General features: G+C 46.6%; 1 protein-coding gene across 1 annotated transcript in view; it reads right to left on the bottom strand.

Annotated features, from left to right (window-relative positions):
- Positions 1-13,286, bottom strand: part of LOC104261902 (sucrase-isomaltase, intestinal) — a 46,320-nt gene extending 33,034 nt beyond the window's left edge. Inside the window, exons 1-5 of the mRNA XM_059816025.1 lie at positions 13,162-13,286; positions 11,038-11,206; positions 10,271-10,367; positions 9,015-9,127; positions 590-715 (exon numbers count right to left, since the gene is read on the bottom strand). Of these exons, the coding sequence (XP_059672008.1) occupies positions 590-715; positions 9,015-9,127; positions 10,271-10,367; positions 11,038-11,206; positions 13,162-13,286 (630 nt within the window). The remainder of the gene's footprint in view (positions 1-589; positions 716-9,014; positions 9,128-10,270; positions 10,368-11,037; positions 11,207-13,161) is intronic.
- Positions 13,287-24,038: the final 10,752 nt, after the last annotated feature.

The following is a 24,038-nucleotide window of genomic DNA, read 5'->3' as shown; positions in this document are numbered from 1 at the left end:
TTAGTTGAAGATGTCCCTGCTCATTGCAGGGGGGTTGGACCAGATGACCTTCAAAGGTCCCTGCCAACCCACACTATTCTATGATTGAAGTGTTTGATACAGAAAATCAGAATGTAGGCAACTGCATTTCTAAAAGGTAACTAACGTATGAAATGAAACCTAAGAGATTGCTATAATAATTGTAAATAGTTGTCAAGCCAAACTCAGCTCCTATAAACTTACATGGTAGCAATGGACAAAATGGAAATGTGGAAGTCCTAGTTTAGCAACTGTTTGGCAGTGATATGCAACAGAAGTACCATAATTTATTTTAAAAATGCTAGCACTTTATACGGCATAATAGTAAATCCACACCAGAATCTCCTGCTGTGCAGCTAAGAGCAGCACTTAAACCTCATGTTCAAAGCCTGCTTTAAATGTTCTTTTAAGCATTATAAAGATATTACATGCAAAACTGCTAGATCAGATTATGAACATCCTTTTATTCGATAATTCTCTTTGTAGGATAATCACTTTTCTTCTGTTATAATTTTATTCATCTCACTTTGGATTGTAAAATTAGCATACATGGTGAAAAGTTCATACTTACATATGGAATATCATAGTAGTGCATGCGATCGACAGTTTTCTTTAAAACATCAATGCTGCCGTAACCCCATCGGGAGAGATGAAATCCCAGAGACCAGTAGGCAGGCATGTGTGGGCGTCCAATGGCCTACAACAGGAATGAGGAATACAGACAAAGGGTGACTTCAAGAGAAGTTATTCTGAAACATCAGAAGAGGCTCCCAGCTCATTTAAGCCATGAAGATCAGGGCACAGGTATCACACATCCATGAAATACCCTTTCCTTTCTCAGAATGACTCACTGTACAGTATGCTTGGCTTCAAAAAAAGTGCTTCTCCTGGTGGACCCTTGTCCTTAGCAGCAGCTCTGAGTGACACCCATACTGAGCATCACTTCTAAGAACACCCCAGTGGAAGACATGGTTTATAAAACCCAGGCTAGCGTCAAAAGAGGGTCTCAGCCTCCACACAGCAGCACGTGCCTTCACTTATGTGGTGCACGCTGGTGGAAACCCAGCGTGGAGCTTTGCACCGCCTGACCCGTGCCAAATCCACAAACCCTTTGGTCAACAGCAGGCAAATCTCTGACGCTACACAGCAATGTCAGCTTTGCTATTTTCTCTTGCTGCATCCAGCTGAACTAACTCATCAAGAGTCTGATATTTATTTGAGCTCTCTGAAGTTTTAATTATATTTACACACCACCCCGATGAAATTCAGTTACTTATGACTGACTGCTCTTATTGCTGGCCCACAGCATTGTGTTGCCAGGCATTGACAAACCTCTTCAAGGACAGAGTTACTGTTTGGTCCTGAAATTCTCAACTGAAACATGAGGTAATGAGTTAAATATGATTTTATAAAGATTTGATTTCCACTGACTCCACATAATCCACCTGTAAATTGCGTGAGGAAACTCAATTGAGAGCACAGGGGAGCGAGGCATCCTGCTCTGCTTCCACCAGTGAGACCTGCTCTGGCAACCTGGGACAAACAGCGAGCAAACATGATGTGTCTGTTCTAGAAATAAGCTGAAATCTGGCATTGCCTCATTAGTACACACTGGTGTTTTCTGGGGGACATCTCTTGAAATCCTTACTCCAGTTTTAAACAGTTAGATCCCATGAAATTAACTTTTGTTCAGTACTTCTAACATCTTTGCAGGCAATAAGTGAAAATCAAGTAGCTGGTAAGCACCCATTAATGATGACTTAATCAGTTGCAGGTATTGGCTCCCATTGGCTAAATAACTGTTCCTCCCTTATTTTCTTGTGGTTCTCCATAGTTAGGTAATTACACTAAGAAGTGAAAAAGCACAAAACTTGCATATTGGCAGCTAAACCATCTACTTCAATTAAATAAAACAAGGCACTCCTGGCACTCTGTATCTATTGCATTGCTAAGCTCTCTGGAGATCACAGTGCATAAAGGCACATCTTCCTATGGGATTTTCTCCAGTAAGAGTCTGACCTGGGAAAGCAATGCTGAACTTGAACTTGCTTTAGAATACATCACAGGTGCTAGAGCTGGTGGGATGTACAAACTGCACCAGACAGAAAAACAGGTGCGGGAGTGAAGCGGGGAAAAGCAGAGGATGTTTTAATGCACCCAAGCTGGAAGAACACACAGGGTAAACTGCTTCCAAACAAGAATGGCTTGTGGGCAGACAGGCAAACTTTAAGCACTAAGCATCACAAATTTGGCTACGCAGTGTGCTTTTGCTTGTTGGGATGCTGCTATCTCACCTAAGAAAAAGGAGGAGGAGGCCAGAACAACTGGTGAGGTTAATGCTTTGAGTCCCTCCAGGAGGGATGCTCCGGCTGAGCAACACAGCTGCCTCATACACCTGCTACTCGTCCCGTTCCACCACACTTAACTCTCTTCACGCTCCTCAACACCTACTTCACCTCCAACTTAGTTGGAGGCTGAGCCCTTCAGAGGAAGCAAGAGCAGCTATCAGCAGCATGCTCCTGATGCAGCTGCGCTTAGCCTTCACTGCATGCTGCTGCACCCTTGCCAGGAGAGGCCCTGGACTGATGAAGGTGGCCCTCTACCATGTAGGAGGAGGCCAGCGGGCAGAGACATGCCATTGCCACCGTGGTGCAGTCTCGCCTGGTTACATGTGTCATTAGTTATTTCCAGCTTGTGTGGATACACCTGACCCCCCCGACACTCCTTCAAGCTCTGCTGGGGTTTCCCATGGAAAGCTGAATGGGGCACGATGGCTCAGGACGATCTCCTAGACACCCTGTGAGCCAGTACCAAGGTGTCCAGCAGAGCACAAGAAGCCTCAGGGCAAGCAGTCTGCTTCTCTGTCACAACTGCACTTGCCCTATTAAGGATAAATTTGTCTGAGGAGGCAGCAGAGCTTGTTTTAGACCAGCCAAGGCTGCAAGATGAGCTCTGTGAACCCCACCACTTTGTACTCCTAAAGCAGATGTACATTTTGCCCTTGCTTTCTCTACTGTAAACAGAGAATGACCTCTACAAAGAAGGTTAAAAGGACAGACCAGAACAAAAGAAATCTCTAATGAAATGAAATGTTTTCTGCACAGGCTTCTCCCTTTGGACAAGAAGAAGAGGGAAAGCCAGCTGATAAATATTAATCCTGTGGCTGAATGCAGAGGCCGGTGCCCTGTCAGGATGTCTGTGTGGCATCTGCTGCCTTTCCCCGAGCGGGCTGGGAAACGGGAACCGCGGCAGGGGTGACCAGCCTGGGCAGAGGCAGCGGGAACCACTGGGCAGCCCTGCTCTGGGTCCTTTGATACCCGGGGTCGCTCCTGGCTGGGGAGGACAGTCAGCCCGGGACATGGCCAGTACAATGTGGTTCAAGAGCTCGATGGGGATTCGCTTCTGCCCCCATGTTCTATCGAGCACCCAGGTAGACGCCAGTGGGGCTGGAGGTCGAGCTGTGGCCAGCGGTGTGCCAGCCAGGGTCCTTCCCAAAGGGCACGTCTGCAGCGCTGGGGTTTGCTGAGGTTCAGCTGCTCATCCTTACGTGACGGTGTTGTCTCGCGGGCAGACCGCAGAGCTGCCCCACACGCGAGGCAGTATTTCGTGACAGCATCCCTTGAGGAGTTTGGGATTACAGCTGAACCAACTGAAGAAAATCCACCTTGCAAGCAGGATATTAAGTTTTAAAGCAATTAATTCCCCAGGTTCACCAGGCTGGTGCATCTATGGTGAGCTTAATTGAAATCAGCAGAACATTTGAAGAGGAAGGATGAAAACAGGGCAGCTGGGAAAACAAATGTTCTTTTTTCTAATTATGCTGTGGACTCTCTCTAATGGATCCCCCTGAAGCTTCCTGATAAAGTAACTGACATATGGTACCTACTTGCAGATGGATCAGCAGAGGCAGAGATGTAATTTTGCAAACCTGAAATGTTGGATTTGATATATATTTAGGATCTAGTTAATTCATATAGATTGCATTCTGCATACAAATGATCATAAAATGCAGTAGGCAGAGAAAGCCTGCTTGGCAAAATTGACTCCCATAGAATCAGAAAAGGTAAATGAGATATGGCAGGGGAACTGAGGGAGGAAAACATGAGAAATGCAGAAACAGCAAACATATGGGGTATCCAAGTTGAGGAAAAAAATGGGAAGATACAGTAGTGCAGAAGCAGAAAGAAAAATAGATCCTATTTTCTGTTCCACAATTCCTCCTGCACTTGGTTCTTAAACAACTCCTGGTGTTGTTTAATAAATTCACTGTTAATTTTTCCAGGTTTACATAACTTGGCATTATGTAATTTTTTTCCACTTTTTTCAGATGCACCTGAGAGCTGATGAATCTAGGAGGCACCCTGGAAGCATTTTGCAGTAAGAACAAATCTCAGTGAAAACATGTACATCTAACAGCTAAAATCTGTACCCAGGGAGAAGGCGATCTGTATTCACTTTCCCTGTGTTGGGTTATTGGACAAATAACATTATTACTATGAGCATCAAGGATATCAACTAAGTTACAAATGCTATATAGTAAATCAGGTTCCTATTGTATTAGCACTATGATCAAAGACTTTGATGCAAGAGAGATGGATGAAGAATTATGCCCTATATATCACAGAGGCTGTAGAGGGAGATACTGTTTCCTATGCTTACAAAGGAGCTGAGATCTCCAGCAACACAGATACAGGGTCTCAATGTGCGAGATGATTGCTAATCTTGCACCCTAATTAGCCACATAAAATGACTCTTGAAGCTTGGTATTTGCTTAAACTTCCTTTCTTTAAGGAAGAGCTGTAGGAGGAAACTATAAAAATCCAAGTGGGCTAAAGCTCTGGATTTAGAAACAGAAATAGTGTGTTTCGACAGTCACACAATGGCTAAATTACACAGGTGCTCCTCTGGCCCAAATATCTGTATCCAGCTCATCCTCTGTAGCTGAGGCAGGCAGGTGAGTGCTGTGGGCACCTAGTCAGTCAGGGGGTAACCTTCCCTCAAAGTCTATGCACAGAAGCTGAACTTTGTTTTAGGAGAGCAAGAAGAAAGGCCCTGCAACTGCTGAACCATTAAGAAGATGCTCACAACATAAGAGTCTAAAAATTCTAAGGACTTTCAATGCCAAGGTCTTGAAACCTCGTTCTTTGCTGCACAAACACTTAGCAGCTGCTTAGCCTGTCTTGGGGGGACCCATGAATTCAACTGCAAGACTCTCACTGAATCACCTGTGATAAACTGTATGTACAAGCAGGTTCCCCATGTTATCTCTGAAATAGGAGGCTGGACTCGAGACCTCCTGAGGTCCCTTCCACTCAGAACTATCCTACGGTTCTGTAAGGAGGAAGTAAACCAGCAATCTGCTCTCAAAACAGAATTAGGAGACATGCAGTATGCTCTCTTAAAGCTTGTCATTGGATAATTTGTGATAAAATAACAAATTCATGGCCTTCACTCCACCCAACAGCTGTTAAATGTCCATTTGTTGAACTGTAACTTTCCTGAGTGTCTTGTTATGGAGCTCATATGCTACTGCTACACACTGTTACTCTGTCCTTAAAGGCCACCAGTAGACTTGGCAATGGTGGTCTGGTATTAGGTTTGGCTGTAGAGCCTCAGCTACGCTCAGCTCAGTGGCTGAGCTCTTTGGCTTATTACTGCTTTTTCCTATCCTCCTGCAAACCAAGGCGTTTGCCATAAAAAGTGAGATTGGTGTTATATAACTGTTCCATACACTGGACCTCTTCTGTAGTAAGAGAAAAGTGTGATTACTGTCAAATATATATATAGCTGTGGCAGGACCTTCTCTGATGTGCCAGGAGCAGCGCTCCTCGCGGCTGGGCTCAGGGACAGGAGGGAGCAGAAGAACCGGGATGGAGATTTCTCCTTCCCATTGCAGGATGCCCAGCACATGCCCTCTGGCTGCTGTCATTGCTGTAGCGCTGTGATGCCACTGGCAGGATGTGTCCTGCAGATCACCTCTGCTCCGTGCAAGACACAGCAGGGGGGACAGAGGCACCAGCATTCAGCCCTCTGCTCCCTTCCCACTCCCTGCATCACCCTTGGAGCCCTTTTAAAGCAGATTAGCCTAAGCCAGGCTGGCACCTAGGCCCACCAAGGCTTTCGCTGCCACCTGTCCTTACCCCGAGGATGCACAGAGAAGATGGTGGCCCTGGCAGAGCAGCCACCATCATCCCTGATCACCATGCAGGGAGCCCTGCCCTTGGCACAGCCTGGCTGCCCCTAGCTGGCTACACAGCAGCAGCTCTGGGCAAGAGCCCGTGGGCCACCCCTGGGTGCTGTCAGCAACCTGGAAAGGTGCATGGGGAAAGCTTGTGTGCTCCAGAGACCCAGTGAAGAGCTTCGTTACAAAGCTGTCCTAACTCACTGGTTTGGAGGGAGCTGCATAAAAGCACTGAGCAGAGCTAAGCTCCTAAATCTTTCACAGACACAGGCACGGTGTGGGCCAGAGGGGTTGCTCAGATCTTGAAGGCAACATTGAAGGCAACAGCACAAAATGTTTGAGAAATACGTGGCGCACTTTGCTCTGGACACAGCTCCCTTGCTCTCAAGGGCCATGCACCGGCTGGCACCTGGCCACCCTGCCATACCACTGGAGCCATCCTAGACAGGATGCAATGGGTGGTCCCTGCAAAAAGACCTGTGCAGTGATTTTGGGCAGATGATTGCATAGGTGGGAGGCAGGCGCTATTCCCCCAAGGAGCTCATTGCAGCAGGGCAATCTGGCCCCACCAGGGTCCCCTGCAGCTGGGAGCTCCCAAAACACCACTTCCCAGAGGAGACCCATGCAAACAGCTGAGAGAGGTGAGGGATGTTGCTGAGCGGTGCCTTGCCGACATCTGTCACGCTGTTCCTTTCCACCCCCTCTCCTTCCCTGGGACGTGACAATGACCGCACGGGAGAGTCCTCTCAGTGTGACAGAAAATACAATTGAAAAATAAAGTCTTTTCTGTCTCCTTCACCTTCCCACATCTCTTGTACATAAAAGCCAAATCATTACCCTAGAGACTAATAATATGGTAATTGTAACATTTGTGATCCGGGAATTTCAGGATGTTTACTGAAGAAGTTATTATTTCACTGTGAAATTGCTACCATGCATTCTTTAAGATTCCCTAGAGAGCTGAGCACAAGCTCGAAGAATACAGAACAGGGGATTTTTTGTCCTGGCATGTGACATGTCTAGTTAGGAGACACCCACTGGCTCCCCTTTACCTTGTTTTCTTCTCTCCAGCTCCATTTCCAGAGAAGCAGGGGTGGAAAGTGAGCTGCCAGTACCCATCAGCTGGGGAGTGAGAACTCTCTCATTTTATTTTCAGCTGCTGGCCACCTGCTAAGCCACAGAAATGCTGCCTTCAAACACGAGTGAAAGACTTTTCAAAGAAATGGGGATGGCTCTAATCTCCATCGCGCTGCTGCAGCAACTCCCCTGAAATAGGTGCTTTCATCACAGGGATCACAGCTGCGGCTAGGAAGAGAGTCACTTTACTTCTACTTTCTTTCTTGGTTTTTTTTTGTTTGATTGCCAATGTGTAAGTTCAAAACCCAGTTTTACAGTTGGTCTGTGGCACTGTAGCTGGAGGGGAGGACGTGCAGCGGGAGCTGGAAACCTCTGAGCGACACAGCAGTAGCTCTCACTCCAGGACGTGGAGGGGTACCAGCAGCCTCCCACCTCTCTGAGAGGCGGCACCACCTGAACCTCTGCTTGGAAAAGGAAGGTCTAGCAGAGCCCACCACCCTGGGGGGGCCCCAGCCTTCCCAAACCAGTGGCATGAGTGAGGCTTCTTCTCCCTTCCATCACCAAAACAGAACCCAGCAATACTTTCTGGGCTAAATCCTCTTTTTCCCTTGGTCCGAACCACAATATTTCTGTTCCCATTTCGGGTACTTTAAAAGAATGCAAGCATAGGACATGGAGGGTTTAAAAAGCCAGGAAAGACAAAATGTTTGCTAAAAATCAGAGCTCAGGCCCCTTGGTGGGGCGGCGGAGGGGACGGCACAGCACACGCACATCTCACTGCGAGCTCCGGCTGCCCAGCTCCGGGATGCCCTACCGCAGGCTGCTCAGCACCTCCGGTTGCAGCTGAATCCTCAGGGTCTGCACGCATGAATCCCCCTTCGCACAGTGACATGCCCCTTCTTAGCTTTGCTCCACACTCTAGGCTTGGCACTGGTTTCTTTAGGTACAGAGCTTGGTTCTGAGATAGCAATTTTCTGTGCAAGGGCCCAGTTAATGCATCACCTGGCGCTTGGTGACCAGGAAGCACATGTTACCTGCTACTTTTTTCTAGGCAGCCCTCACCGGATAAGAATTGCATGTACACTCCCAAAACAGCTATTTGCATGTGTATTCTCAGTTCTTTGGAAAACATTGGACAATTGCAAAGCATGTAGTTATGCTCTGTGAGACAGCAGTAAATATGGTTTTTTCACATCTGTGCTCTCCAATGCAATTACATGTGTTTTCATTAGTAAAAAACAGGCTGACAGCTCCAAAATCAACAGGCAGCTCCACTGGCAAATAAAGGTTTGAAGCCTTTGAAGTCCAGCAGATGTAAAGTTCCCAAACATTCCCATCTGTGCTCTGCCTAGTTTGTTTTCTCCACCCACAGTGTCAAAACACAGTTATGGTCATGTAGTGAAGACTGTAAAACTATCATCACAGCCCAGAGAAGAGTAAGCTTGGACAAATTTCTTTCTAATCATTGTATCGCTTTAATGCACTCCTGCTCTCAATACTGAAATGCTGCAGGAAAGGCTGGAGACATGCATTGAATGCCCAACCAGTCTGCTACACTCAGACCGACCATTTGCAGATGCTTGAGCACCTGCCATGTTGCCCATGGACAGAAAGCTACAGCTTCGTATGAACAGATGAGGACAAAGCTTTGGCTGCACTACCTGCTGATACTACCAGATACCGACGGCAGTTTGTTACAAGGTACTGCCCTGTGTGCCAAATGCACTTTTCTACTAACCTCCGTGTATTGCTGAATTACGTTTTCGGGAGTTGGTCCAAGGAAGACATAGAAGTCAAGGATCCCTCCAATAGTGCGGAAAGTTAGGGATGGGTTTGGACTCAGAGTAACATCTGAAAGGAAAAAAACAGGTTCTCAGTACAGATTAGCTCTGCATTATGCATGGGAATAGTTCAAAGCTGCGTCAGGGGAGGTTCAGACTTGACATTAGGAAGCATTTCTTTACCAACAGGGTGGTCAAACACTGGAATAGGCTTCCTAGAGAGGTAGTTGATACCCCGAGCCTGTCAGTGTTTAAGAGACATTTGAACAATGCCCTTAATAATACACTTTAACTTTTGGTCAGCCCTGAAGTGGCCAGGCAGTTGGACTAGATGATCGTTGTAGGTTCCTTCCAATTGAACTATTCTATTCTATTCTATTCTATTCTATTCTATTCTATCCTATCCTATCCTATCCTATCCTATCCATCTATCTAGCTTATCCTAGCTTATCCTAGATGCACATATGCTGGGCTTTTCTGTGCATAAATGTATCCCCAGGTAGAGGTGGCTACACATTCAAGTTATTACCTGACGCCTTGTGGGTACGATCGGATGAGCAAACAGGACCTGTACGTAGGCTAGCAGTTGCCCAGTGTTTCTGTAATACCCGCTTTCAGATTGGCATTGTGCAGCAATAAATCACAGAAACCCACAGAGAGTAGATTGCACAGATCCATTTGTCTCAGTTTCATTTATAGAAAAGGGAACCACAAGCTTGTGTTTAGGGTTCCTCTCTGCTATTTTAATCTTCTTATTGGAAGTCATTGCCTGCCAGGGGAAACCGATTTTATAGACTGAGTGAAGATTCCCCTTTTCTGAAATTATACCACCGGATTAAGGTGGTAAGGTGACCATGGCAACACACAAAGCTATTCTCCACAGACAGAATATAGGACTAACCTAAATTGATTTGATTCTGTTATGCCAATCCCAGAGGAAATTTCTTCCACCTTCTCTTTTCCCTGTATGTACATCTATTTTCAGAAAAAAAATTAATCATATATTTTCAATGAAAATACCTTACCTTGTTAAAGAGTAATTGTAATGAAATCCCTTTGAAAACTTTATAGTAATTCCTGGAACTTCAGTTATGGAACAGTCACTTATATTTGTACCACATTGAAAAAGCAATCAGTAAAACAGTTTTTTATATTTATTAATTTGCCATCTTTCTATATGCAGTCCATATAGGGAATCCATATATCTTTTTACCTTGTGCATTGGAGTTCAGAAGGAGAACACCATGGGCATTGGAGTCGGCTTCTACACACATATAGAAAGGGTGAACTCCGTAGAGGTTGGCAAATGACTGAAACATAAACAGCACATTAGGTATGGCTTGACTTCGCTATTTTTCACCATTTTTATCAGCTAGGTACATATGCAAAGGAAATAAATTAATTCATATTTAGAGACTTGTTTTGAAAGGTTGGGGATTTTTTCATCTGAACTGGTGTGAAAGACAATTTGCTAGAAAAGAGTTATTTTTTCTACCTCAACACAGTGCTTATTAGTTTCTCTTAGTTAAACCCTCCATATTCTGCCAAACTCTCCAAAATGGCATGGGTAAGAAATACTTTGCTAGTTAAACTCATCAACCACTGACCCCAGTTTAGCCAAACATCTGATGAGTCCTGCTGAAGTCCTGCTTGTTTGAATGAACAGGGATTTATCCAACATGAAATTAAATGCTTTCCTGAAGCAGGACCTTGGCACACAAAATACTTTTTTCTGAAAACTGACTGCACTGTGAGAAAGCTTCTGATGAAAGGTTTCAAAGTCCCCTCAAAATGACTCATGGTTTTGTCATTTAATTAAAACTTATGACACCTGCAAAAGCTGTGGCATTCCGTGTTTGCCACCAATTCACATTAGCAGTGTTACCATACAGAGAGAGGTGCTCCCTTGGCAAAGCTGTACCTCGCCACCTCCTTTCTGTGGTACAAGTTTAGGACAAAGTGTTGCATGAAGTGAATTACCGTTGGTGCCTGATCCCTGCTGAACATGCCATAGGTAACGAAGTCCATGCTGTGTTTGAAGGATGGATGCTCATGTTCACCAAACCCATACACCGAAGTGGATGGTACAGTAGTTGTGATCTGAAGATACTGGTTTGAGAAAAACAGATCAACCAGGGGACTGTCCCACCTGCAGCAAATATTGGGAGACATGAATAGTTTGCTTATCTTTGGTATACATAATTTTAAGTTCACATCTGGCTATTTATACTTATTCTGTATTTTGGAGAGTAACCATATTAAAAAAACATTACATTCTATGCATGCATCTAATGTGATTAACCTAACGCACATTAAATTCATCTTGCAATGGCTGCGGACATCTCATCTACTTGTATGATAAAATGCATCAGTATAATTTTTAAAAGAACAACCAAAATAAGAGAAGACACTATCTATAATCCTATTACCAAAATAAGTGGTTGCTTGTGCTATTTCTATGACAACCAACAGGGCAGGCTAAAAATTGTTATTACGCAGTGGGGTTCAGAATCCTTAATGAGAACAACACTTAGTTGTTATCAGTTTTTGCTTTTTAATGCTTTGCTGGATCAGGACGCGAATACTCTTATTACCCCCAACTTTATGCAGGTGCCTAAAGCAGAGGGATAGCTTCCTCGAGACTCTGCTTGAATGAGATGTTTTTATTGTGATGACTCTCTCCTGCTTCTCTCGCCAGCTTATGCCTTTATTTCTATTGAATCATCTGTGGACACAGGCTCACATTTTAATTAGGTGTTACATTCTGTTTCCTATCTCTAGTGCTATAATGAGCTGCAAGCTAGATGGAGGAGAACATAGTCAAGCTGTGGAGAAGTGTTTCGTTAATGGTACTGTGTATGCCATGAGTACCACATTTAGATAGCACCCTCTTGAGCCTTGTTTAACGATGAATTTGTTACAGCTAATTAAAATAAATGAGCCAAAGCCATAGAGCATAGAAGTGGCATAACTCTCCTTTTAATGGTCTTTTGTCAATGATTTTGACAAAATTAAATGGTTGATCAAATTGACTGGTAAATCAGAGAAGTGGAAGATGGGCTGTGTCGGCGGGGAGCAGTGCTACTCTGGCGAACGGAGTGCTCCCTGGTGAGCCCTGGCTGCCACCCATACCACTGGCACCCCTGCCTGGGGACAAGTCCCCGCTGCTGGGAGGATTGGGAGGGCACCGCCACTCCCACCATGCCGGCCTCGGGCAGCTCTGCTCTCCCCATAGGGAAGCAAGGACAACCACTCACAGGGATACCCAGAGGCGGATCCAAGACACCCTCGTACCTCTCCATGCAAAAGGCAGGCACAATCCATCCCTAAAGTGTCCGAGACAAGTTCTAATTCAAGCACATGTACTGAAAGGTCTATGTATTTTTGAAAAAGTCTATTTGGCCTTTCTCACAAGCAAGAAAAGTAAGAATTTGTGTTAAAGTCTTGATTTGGTTGTTTGCCAGCAGCAGCTCTCCCTCCCTTCCATCATCTCCTCCACCTACACGCAGTACTGAATAAGGTTATTTCCTTATAGGAAGGTTAATGCACGCAAAATATCCCTGAGAATCAGATCCAGCCCTTGGCAAACAGAGGCCTTTCTGCAAGAGGCTGCTGGTGTGTAGGAATGGGGATGGGCTTTGGAGCTACATTCCTGTCCAAAGGAGTGCCATCACGTAGCTCTCCTCTGTGCCGAGGCAGGCACGGTCACTGCTCTGAGCAGACCACAGAGTTGTGCAAAAACACAAAGGATGCCGGAGGGGAAGTGCTTTGGGAAGAGCTTAAATATCTGTCCTAACTCATTGAGCACTCTCCATGATGTCTGTTCAGAGGATATGAGGCTTTCTATGTTCATGGTACCCACATTACGGCACTGACATTTCCCATCATGAGAGCAATTAGTGTTACTATGGCCCTAAAAGTGCTCCTTCTGCTCAGCAAGTCCTCTCCTTGCCCAGGAGGGTCACTGGGGTGGTGCAAACCTCAACCTTAGGAACAACCCCTCTGCCCCACCACATCTTTAAATGGCACGGAGAAACTTTTATACCTTGTGCATTCCCTCAGGCCACTGTCCCGCACTCAACAAAACAGTGCCCTTCTCCGCACCCCTCCATCACTCGGCTCCCCAGGGACTGCCACTCCCAACAGCGCAGTCCCCTGTTCTGTGCTGCCAGCCATTGCTCTCCATCAGCCTCACCTTTCGTTAGACCTCTGCTTGCCAGAACGGCCATGCGCTAAATAGAGCATTAACCATGACATCAAAAGACTGGTAATGACTCTCTCTTTTTTCCAGGCACCATTATGTCTTCTCCATCTGAAAAAAAGCATGGGGAGGTTTTCCCCTGGCACACCTCTCTGCCTCCACTCCCAAGTGGCTGCCCTCCTGCTCTGCAGCGCACTGTGGTAAGCTGTTGTGTTGCTTTATGTGTTTGCTTGTGTTGTGTTGGCAAAGAGCAATCATTTAAATGAAAAAATAATGTCTGTCATTCCTTAAACACTTGGAGACAATAAAAGAAAATGTTATATTTCTTCCACCTCCCCTCCTGCTGGTTTAAAGCAGATAGAAGGAACAAAACAAGAGACAGCATAAAATGACACCATGTGCGCAGGAATTGGCGTGGTTCTCCTCCGATAATCCTACAAACTGTAACAGTGCTGTGATGGACAGCAGAAGGGATCTAAAAATCTAAAAAATCTAAAAATACAGCTAGGCAGCTATTTACTGTCAAAAATTCAACCCCTACCAGCAGTTAGACATGGCAAAGCCTGTGAAGACGAGAACCCTTTTCTTTGCACGAGAGGTAATAGCTGCACTCAGGTTCACTGCTGAAAGTCCGAACCCCTTAGTGCCTCCGTGGAAATACAAACGTGCCTCCCCGCACGTCTGTCTGGCCCGTTGCCGGCTAACAGTTGCCCGCTGCCTGTCCAGGAAGTCTGACTGATAAAAGCTAGCGTTTTCTTCCAAACACCGCGCACTATACTCAAGAGTAAACCTCTCTATTTTTTAACCTCACATCAAGGAAAAAAAGAATGATTCAGGCTTGAAAAGGTCTGTGTGAAAATTAACATTTCTGTCCAGCAGGTGAACCAGTCTCACATCCAGCAGTCGACCCTCAGGCCACCAGGACGAAACGTAACTACGGCACCGGGGAAGTACTACTAAAGGAAGGTGGGTAGGCAGATAGATAAAACACCCTGTTCATGTTGAAGGTGTAGTTTATGACTAACGTTGTCACGATGTTTGAGGGGGGATGACTAAAAGGCCGTATAAAATGGTTTTCAGAAGTGCAGTCATCAGTCCTTTGTAATACGGACTGGACGTGACGATTTACCTGGTTGAAAGACTTCGCTCAGTTTGAAGTGTATTGGAGACCAACAACCGCTGCGTGTGCAATGGCTCGGAGCACTGACTCTCGCCTGCTGTGAGCAAGCAGCTGGTGGCACGCACTGAGAGGACTTATAAAACTTCCAGAATTAGGAGACTTGGGACATGTATATGATACACCATTAAGACACGCATAATGCATTAGTTGGATATTCAAAAATCATTTTAGGTTGGGAGAGGGTTTTTTTTCTTCTTGTTGCAATGAATCCAAGGGAAATGAACTTGTTACTTTAAGGTGTGAACGCCTGTCCCACTCAGTCGCTTGGAGAAAACGTTCTCTCTAACATCTGCTTTTCTTGGCCTCTAGACCCTTTGGAAACCGTAGCCTTGTGAAAAGGAGCACACCGTATATATTATCTGGGTGCAAATTCAGGTGAAAACTTCACATGTCTATCAGAAAAGTGGGTCTAAGCCTAATGGCAGAGATTTGGCATACCTTTTCAGAGGGCACAGGCTATCACCATATGTGCAGGCTGCCTATAAAGTGATAAAGCACCTCAGGGACTGAGGAATATAGGCCCTATTTTCAGAAGAACCTCAAATATACTTGACCCCTGACTCACCCCACTTGAGTTGCTGGGCAGCATCAGCTTAGGAGCCCAGGTCTCCGTGATTTTCCGTTGCTCTCAGATTGCTGAAAAATGTTTCTCACAACAGCCATTTTCCTTATTTGCTGTAAGTCTTGGGGCATCACTGGACTGCAGAAGGCACACCAAGAATGAATTTTTGTATACTTATCTTACTTTCAAGGTGATTTATCAAATAGGTGGAGAAAGTCAGCATGAGTAACCAACAGATTTTCCACAAACGTGACATTTTAAAAGAAAGAATTGCAGAGTATATTTACAGTTATTGACACAGTTCTGCTCTATTTCTACTGTATTCGTCATCGTCATGGTATCAGGGCATTTCCTATAAGTGGCTGGATATATAATGCTTCATTTTTGTTCTGAAAAACACTTGGATAAGTGATATACCTACAATACTTCTTGCCTACATAACATAAATCTTAATGATTAGAAGACTAAAATAATGGCTCTTACAAACTAGGAGCAAACCCAAGCTACCCATGATGCACACAATTTGCTCCTGTTGCTTTCAGCAAAATTGCAGTTTAAGACAATAGCATTATAAATCATTCTAATAGCCTTGCCTATGTAAAAGCATCTTCATGGTAAGTGGCGTCTGTGCTTACTACCACAATCAATAAAAAAGGCAGCTGAACTCTGCAGCAGCCCTTTTGGAAATTAGGGAAAATCTTGATTAGATTTTGGTTATTTGTGCCACATCTTCCCAAGTGTGATAGTAAATGAGGTATTCCAAATAGAGAGAAAGGAGCACTTATCTGGCTCAGGAAGAATGTTCTGCCTTCCATTATTTGTATGACATCATGAAGGAAAAGTCAGTTGGAGAACGGATATTAAAGTGGAGAATCAAATCAATAGTCCATCCCTCTGTAGCCTGTCTCCAGCAATGGCCCAGGCCAGATATCGCAGAGGAAGGCGTAAGATGTCACTCAGAGCCAGACTTGCAATAATCTGCTTATGGAGGAAGTTTCTGGCTGTTTTCATAGAATTAGCTTATGTTGTGAAACATGGAGACAAGATAGTTGGGTTTTTTTTTTTTCTACAGATGATTTTTTTATTATGCGTGAATGTGTATCCTGCTAAGCCTCCAGTGCCAGTACTGCCCTGGGGCAAGGAGTCCCACAGAGCAATCACACACTGCAAAATGAGGATGTCTTTGTTATTTATCGCTGCCTTAAAGCATACAGATCCATGCCTTTTACTCTCTGTTCTTGAGGAAATCTATGCTTTCTTGAAGCCTTCATGCTCACACTTGATACTGCCTCCTCCAGTGGTCGCTGCTGTTAGTGGCAGGAGCAGAAAGGAGAATAGTACTCTTCCTGAGAGCACGTGCCACTAAATAACACAGAGGCTCTGTTTTGCTCCCTCATCTGCCTTATTACAACCCAATATTTTCCCTCCTGTTTTTATTGCTGTAGGGCCCTGGCCAACAACGGGCCAGTTTCCCAGTAGAGCTGCAAGATCAGCTAGGATAGCGCAAACGAGGATTTATTAAACTGAAGTCGATTACAAATTTTTTGACAAAACGTTTTGCCACTGATCACGCCGATTTGCCGAAACGGGTATTTTCCAAGCATCATGGGAGTGGGGAGAGGTTTCCCACAGACTCTGCTGCCCCACAAGGCTGGTAGTTTAGGAGGTACACCTCCGGGGCTGGAGACCCAGGCTCAAGTCCCCGTCCTTCAAGGTTCAGATATAAGGCTTGAAGCCTTAAATCACCTGCAGGTTTGGGTTACATCCCAGGCAAAATGGAAAACACCTGACATCTCTATGGAAGTGGGGGCTCAGACTGCCCCTGGTCTCACCTGACCTCCTCAGCACCTCACCAGCGAACGCATGGAGGTGCCACGTCTCCACCCCCATGGCTTGGAGTGCTGCTGGCACAGGGAAGGACCTTCCCTGGCCACCGGTGAAGCAGCAGGAGCGTGGGAGAGGGTGAAGAGGGGCAGGAGCAGGCAGGACTGGATGGGACAGAGAAAAGGACAGCAGTGGAGGAGAAGGAGAGAGGTAAGAGGCAGGAAGCCAAGAGGCGTTACCAGGAAGAGAAAGGGAGGCAGCCCAAGAGTCCCCAAGTCCCGGAGCCCCCAGCAGCGCCTGGATCATTTCCCTGCATGATCCCATCTAATTCTCGCCCCATGCAGGTGAAGCAGTGGCTGTTGCCTGATTACTTTGGAGCAAGCTGAAAATGAGGCGGGACTTGGCCTTTTGTTGTTGCTCCTGGCTCCATGTGAGGTTTGCAATCAGCTGTTAATCGCTCTCCCCTCACATAATTCATTCCTCTCCCCTCTTATTGTGATTACACGGAGCCTGAGTTTGTCCTGCCCTCCCTGAGCAAGCGCGTGGGTAGCTTGGCTACGGCAAAGGCTCCTCGCGCGCAGCGAGCCGGAGAAACACCTGTAAAGTACATTCAGGAATATCTCAAAGTCTCTGCTACCTCTCCCCTGCACCACTTCCAACGTGGTATTAAACCATTCCTCACGAGGAAGGGGCTTTGTGCGCATGAACGGCAGAGCTGGGATGGGGTTTTATATCAAGCAGACAGACGGGCAGCCTGCTGTCAGCTACCCCATCACCCCAGTCTGCGGCGCAAAGGCACCGACAGCAGGATAGACTGCACGACGGAAAGGAGGGCAGAGAAATACAAGCGTGGACTTTCAAAGAACAACCCAAACCCATACCATGTTTCTGCTCAGGACAGGCTGCTCCCTTCCCATGTGGACTGTCAGCTGTGCCAGACCACGCTGGGGATCGTGAGGGATTTTGGGCTTTTTTTTGGGGAGGAGGGTAATCCAGCAGTGTGAAGTTGCTGGTGAGGGATAAGGAGCATCATGTGAAACAGATTTCTGGGGATTTGGGATTGCTTTACAATGAGAAAAGTTTCCTCAGAGACATTAGAAAGGTCCAGCAGAGTGCCCAGACCTGGTTCGGTGTAGACACGAGTTATTATCCACTCACACATGGGGAGTGCAACTGCAGCACCTGTTGAAGAGGCTTTATTTGCCCACATCAACTGTTCTGAACAATATTTGTGTGCATATGAAGACTAATGACTGATTCAGCTGTTCATTGAGACAGCAAGGCCATGGCCCTTCGCATCTGAAAATAGGAGACTGAAGGCCCCCCCGGGTGTTACCTGCTTGCCTGTTTCTCAGGGACACTTGCCTACCCAGCCTGCCCTAACCTGGCACAGCCATGGAGGCCACTGGCTCTGCAGCTCGGCACCCGGCCCCAGGCGCGCTGGGTGGCCTGGAGCAGCAGCTCCCACCTCTGGAAGGAGCCCAAAGAAAAAGGTTTGTTTTAGCACCTTCTCTGCAGACTGCACCTGGGACAGGGACGAGGGGACAAGGCAACGATGAAGACGCTCTGCAGCAGTTCCTACTGAGCCCTCGCTGCAGCCTCAGAGCACGCTCTGACCCACCTCCCACGTGTCCAAACCTGCCTTTGGGCTGGTTGAACGAACATGAAAATCTACTTAACGTGCCAGATGCCACCGGTGCTCCCCTGGAGCCAGCCAGCCAGTACAGTCACCGGTGGGGATGCTCTTGTAATGCTACTTGCTGAGGCTTCATCCTCCCCAGTTGAGCCAATGCAGCAGCCCATGGCTTTTAGGGCAGGATATGTAACCTGCTTTCCTGTTTTGAAAGAAGATTTACATCTTCACAGCTCTTCTGGTGGCTAAGGAGGATGCAAATCCCTATAAGTCAGGCTGTTCAGGTATCCCTGAGCATCTGCATTCACTCACTGATGGGGCGGACTGGCAAGACAATGAAAGGGAAGCATTTTTGTTCCTCGCACATGGAATTTAACTCCAAATATGATTCAGCTGTGAGAGAAATGGCTCCCTGCCGGGATGCGATCCTTCAGTCTATAAGTACTGGCTGTGCCATTTCACATGAAACAAAAATTCCTGGGAACACATAATTTCCCTTTCTATATGCAAAATTCCTTGTCTGTTGAAGAGAATATTTTAGTAGCAGCACTGCCATTGTTTGCAGGATAAAAACCCAGTAACCACACCTCACATTCACCTGCAATTTCCTCCTTTTGGGGCCAGCTGGGTTTCAAGAGAACTCCTTTACCTGCCTGGAGGCAGTGTATGCTTTTCCAGCAGCGATGCTCGACATCAGAGCATCGCTGCCGAGCGCCGCGCCAATGCTGCTAACCAAGACTGCCCTCTACCTCCCCAGGCTCTGCAACACATTGCTGCTGCACCCCACGCCTGCGTGGCTGCTGAGCACAGATTTTGGGGGACAGGGGGTGCCCCACTGCCAAGGGCACAGAGGAGGCTTCCCCAGGCCCACGGCAGGCCGGTGAACGTGCTCTCCTGGAAACCTGCTCAGCAGGGACCGACTTGTGCTCCGCTGCCTCTCGCTGGAGTTGCGCCTTTGGCAGCTCAGCGGATCAAACCCTGCATCTGCTTCATGGCGGGCCCCTTCCCTGAACTGGGACATCCCAAGTTTGAGCATGCCCTGACTAACTGAGCCTGAATCCTTGGGGTTTGGGTGAGGATGAGGACTGAATGGGAACGGGCCATGAGCTAGCTGCTCGCCATGTCTCGTTATGCATTCGCCTCTTACGTCACCATTCCAATTAATGAGCCTTTACAAAAATCTCTTAATACAAAGAGAAGAAAAGTAGGCCTTTAACGTAAGCCCACTGTTTTCACAAAGCTGTTCAGTCTAACAAGGAATTTAATTATTTTCGTTATCTGAGTAATGCATAATACATTCATTTACAACAGCCTGCAAAAAGAAAACTTTACAGAATTGGCTGTGACATGTATGAAAAGAGATGCCACAAGAATGTAATTTAAAAGGATGGGCAGCTAATTAAACACCCAGTGCGGTGGTTCCATCTGCAGACTCAAACCATTCTAGAGGCTGTATTGTCTTACTTGCATCACACATGTTAAGCCATCCTTACATTGCTCACAAAGATAATGCTTATATTTTGAGTCTGTTTAACAAAGAATTTCTTGGGGGGGGGGAAATCTGAGTTGATTTTTTAAGTTCTTGATTTGGGTTAGATTTTCTAACGCATAAAATGAACCACTTGGATCCCAATGACCTTCTGTGAATGTGCTTGCACTAGTAGTGGGGCGCAAGACAGGCAGAGCTGGTGCTGAGGACCCAGTGGCCGCACACGTGTTGGGGGCTTGCTCTGAAGCAGCCCGTTAGCAGGCGAGGCGCATCACATGTGCTCCCAGAGCACATCTCCTCATAAGGTCATGCTCCTCAGGACCACTGCAAGGTCAGCCAATGCACAAGAGGTGGGTATAATCAGGAGATTCACGTCAAAAGGTGCTGCTGATCTGAATTAAAATGCTAACATAGACACAACCGCAGCCTAATGCAAACAGTACCCATATTTCTATGGTCTGTGCATCTCCTTCGCCCACCTGAGTCAAGCAGTGATAACCCAGAGCAGTCTGTAACACGGTCATTTGTCACCCCAGACAGCCAGAGACTGCTGCTAATGTCATGCTGTAGCATCCCCAAATACAACTGGCAGGAGCACACCTTGACTGGGGTGCAGGGAGCTGATCCTTCCAATAAACTCCCTTGCTGAGTAGCATTGTGCACTAGAGATATGTAGGTGGAAGCCAATAAAATGGGAAATTATGACACCTGGTGACATTTGCTGGTGAGGGGAGCTTTTGCTGAAATTAAACTTACAGTATCAGCTTGAGAATACAGCTGGTATTTTTGCAGAGTGACAAACTAGACCCACAGATGCCCTTCACTGAAATCAGTGGAAGTTAGAGGCTTACAGTCTCTGTGGCTTTGAGGTTTAGTTTCCTAGGCCTACCTCTTGGAGAGTGTCAGGAGAATTGGTGCTCAATTTCTGACATATTTAAACACCCCAAATTTCAGAAAACTTAGTTCAGTGCTTTCACAAGTTGAGTCTCCCAGCGTCCCAGGCTGTGATGTTGTAGCCTCAAAAGTTATTTGACTTGCTTAATAATCTTTCCTGCATACATGTAGATAATCTCCCATTATACAGGCACATACTTCTATTAATAATCAACGTTTTCCAAGGATGAGGCATAAATCTGTATTTATACCACTCGCAGTTTGTGCTTGAGCCTGTACCACACAGACCCAAGCAACAGGGTGTGAGGAAACAGTGCCCACCCCATCACTCTTAAATTCTGCGAAAAGTGACGTTAATGACAGCTGGTACTCACAGCACTGTGCCGGTGCTTTTCCTCTTGATCCTGAAGTGTGAGGAGTCATCCGCGAACTCCACATCATAGCTGGCTTCATCGGCAGCAACCCCCGGGGAGTCAATCTTGAGTGGGACTTCAAACCGCTGCCTATTAGGGTCGTAGAGCTAAAGCAAGGCAAGGAGGAGGCAGGTTAGCTCGTTCATTAGCATGCATTGCTTTGGTTAAATGATTCCCCCCCCCCCCCCCCCAAATACTCACCCTGAACCGGAGCCTGTCCCTTGTCTGGAACTCCACTTCCAAGACAACTGGGGAAATGTCATTTCCGAAGAGGGACAAGGCCTGGCGCTTGTTCAGTGTTACCCTGCAGCAGAAACACACGCTGCCGCCCACCGCCACCGCTCGCTGCCTGTGAGCACCCTGGCATGGTGGGGGGGAAGAACTCAGATATTCTACCTCAGCTCTTTAAAAAGAAATCATTGACTTATCAAGAGAAATTATCTCTGAGGTTAGCTTAGGCTCTCCTTGCCACTAATGGATAAAACAGGCGCTCCTGAAGCAAGGAGACCTCATGGTCTACTGGGACACAGCTCCCAGGGCGGGAGGGACCACCCTGTGCCAGCACCAAGTTTCCTCACCAGCGGCATGGTGTGAGCACAGGACCCCAACTCTGCGTCCCTTACACGAGGTGAAACGCATCCATCATCCTCCTCGTCGCAAGCTGAGCACGCAGTAGCAAAGTGGCTTAGGGAAGTTCTCCAGTGAGCTGCCCCTGGGGTGGCAGCGGTGGTCGCTGTGCAGTGCTGGACCGCTGCACGGAAGGAGCTGAGCACGCTTACCTCCAGCCTTTGGTTGTCTTCTCAGTGCTCCCGCCCAGGGAGTATCCGTAGGGACTGTCCACGGGGAAGAAGCACCAGGGAGCGTTGGCCATGTCGGTGGCACACCAGCTGCAGCCCCGCGCCTCGCAGGCCTCCTGGGAAGCGCCCGGCTGGGGGTGGCAGTCGATGCGCTTCTGCACCACCACAGCCCCGGCACACTGCCCATCCTGGTCTGAGCCAAGGCACCCGCCTAGGGCTCGACATGGGGGAAAAACAGTCAGGGCAGCAGAGAACCACATTAAAAAACCCCCTACAATGCAATGTTCTTTAGTTATCCTTTTTTTGTTGTGTTTTCTCCCCAATCTGGGGCTAACACGACTGAGATGACGGCAGAGCAGCATGCCTGCTCGTGACTGAGACACGAGCAACTGGTTTGTTTTACAAGGCAAGGCAGTGGGTCTGTGTTGTTCAGTGCTCAGAGCTGCTGGTGCTCAGCTGAAGCACGACTTGCGTGAAGTACTCATGGAAAGTTAAATAGCAGGCGAATGAAACTGCTGGTGAGGGGGGAGAGCAACACCTCCGGCTAGCTGAACGGGAGGTATACTTCAGTAAGGACTAAAACTGTTACCGATATTAAAATGCTACTTTTTCTGTATACTTACTCTCTTTCATGTTATATGCAGAGGTTATCGATATGTATAGATAGAAATATGTGAAATCAGCATGCACCTGTATGATATATATAAATATAAAAGTACTGATTACATGTATATTTGTATTAGGCTTCATTTCTATATTATATGTCTACTACTTCTATGTAGCATTAGTAGTTTGTGTTCATACAGGTATGGTTATGAGTAAAGGGAAAATGCCAGCGGTAAAAGAAAAGGCACGAATTAGTCATTTGCACAATCATCCTGACAAAGACCTCTTAGTAAGGTGCTAAAGCTTTTCCTTTCTGCAGCTGCAGACTGAGCCCTGTGGTTCCCAGTGCAGAGCGAGCCTCCTGAGAGCAGGGGGACGGCGAGACAGGCTCCCTGGCGTGCTGACAAAACGCTCTGTTATCAAATATTCTTAAAGAGAGCAGGCGTACTGCAGGCAGCATACTTATTTTGAAGTTAACTTATGTCATTTTAGTCATTACAGCAATATTCAAAGATTAAATCTACTTGAAAGATGACGGCTCTTTTCCATAAAATGACTAATACCTCTGCTTTAAATTTTTTTTATGCGGACTGTTGTGTGCTTGAAAGCTTAAAACGTGATTGCTGTTGCAGTCTGGGCTTCTCCAAATAAAGAACTTTACAAGCAGATGTGCACAAGCAATAATTACGTATACTGGGAAAACAGAATAGAACTGTAGATTCACTAGCAAATGCCATCATGCTGCGATGGCAGAGCTGATTTCCAAGTAGGGGATGGGAATGCAGAAAAGCAGGAGCTGAGTGCCATCTACATTTGTCTCTTGAGAAAACTCATCCCCCCTTTGACGTGGGAGCATCTGACTGTGAGGTCTGAGGCTCCGGGGATGTGCGGCAGAGCTCGCTCCTCCTGCCATAACACCTTATATCACCTTCTAGAGGCAGGCATTAATGGGTGAAACCTTGTTAACCTTTGCCAGCTGCCAAACAGGCATTCCACCCTTGTTTTCTGGGGTGGGCAGTCATGCCCCAGAGCCAGCTGCTTTCTGTCCAGCAGTCACCCCCCCGATCTGTCACATAGGAAAGCCCTAAATTCTGATCCCCTTTTTCATCCGAAGCATAATAGGAATATGAACGTCCCTCTGCAATCCCTAAATTATTTCTTCTTGGAGCAGAAATCAGGGACGATTCATCAATGGTCTAATGAAACACTGAGGACTCTGAGTCTTGCCTTTTCATACTCTGTCCCTGATGAAGATGTGGGAATTTGCGTGTCTTTCCAAGTCCCATGAAAATAACTGCCATTGCTTTGTACTACTATGCACCAAATACTCCTGCTTATTGAGGGAGAGGTGAAAGGATTTCAAAGGCTTCCCGCAGCCCTCT

Source organism: Gavia stellata, chromosome 4, assembly GCF_030936135.1.
Source record: "Gavia stellata isolate bGavSte3 chromosome 4, bGavSte3.hap2, whole genome shotgun sequence".
NCBI classification, from domain to species: domain Eukaryota; kingdom Metazoa; phylum Chordata; class Aves; order Gaviiformes; family Gaviidae; genus Gavia; species Gavia stellata.
This window is presented reverse-complemented; position numbering and strand designations above follow the sequence as displayed.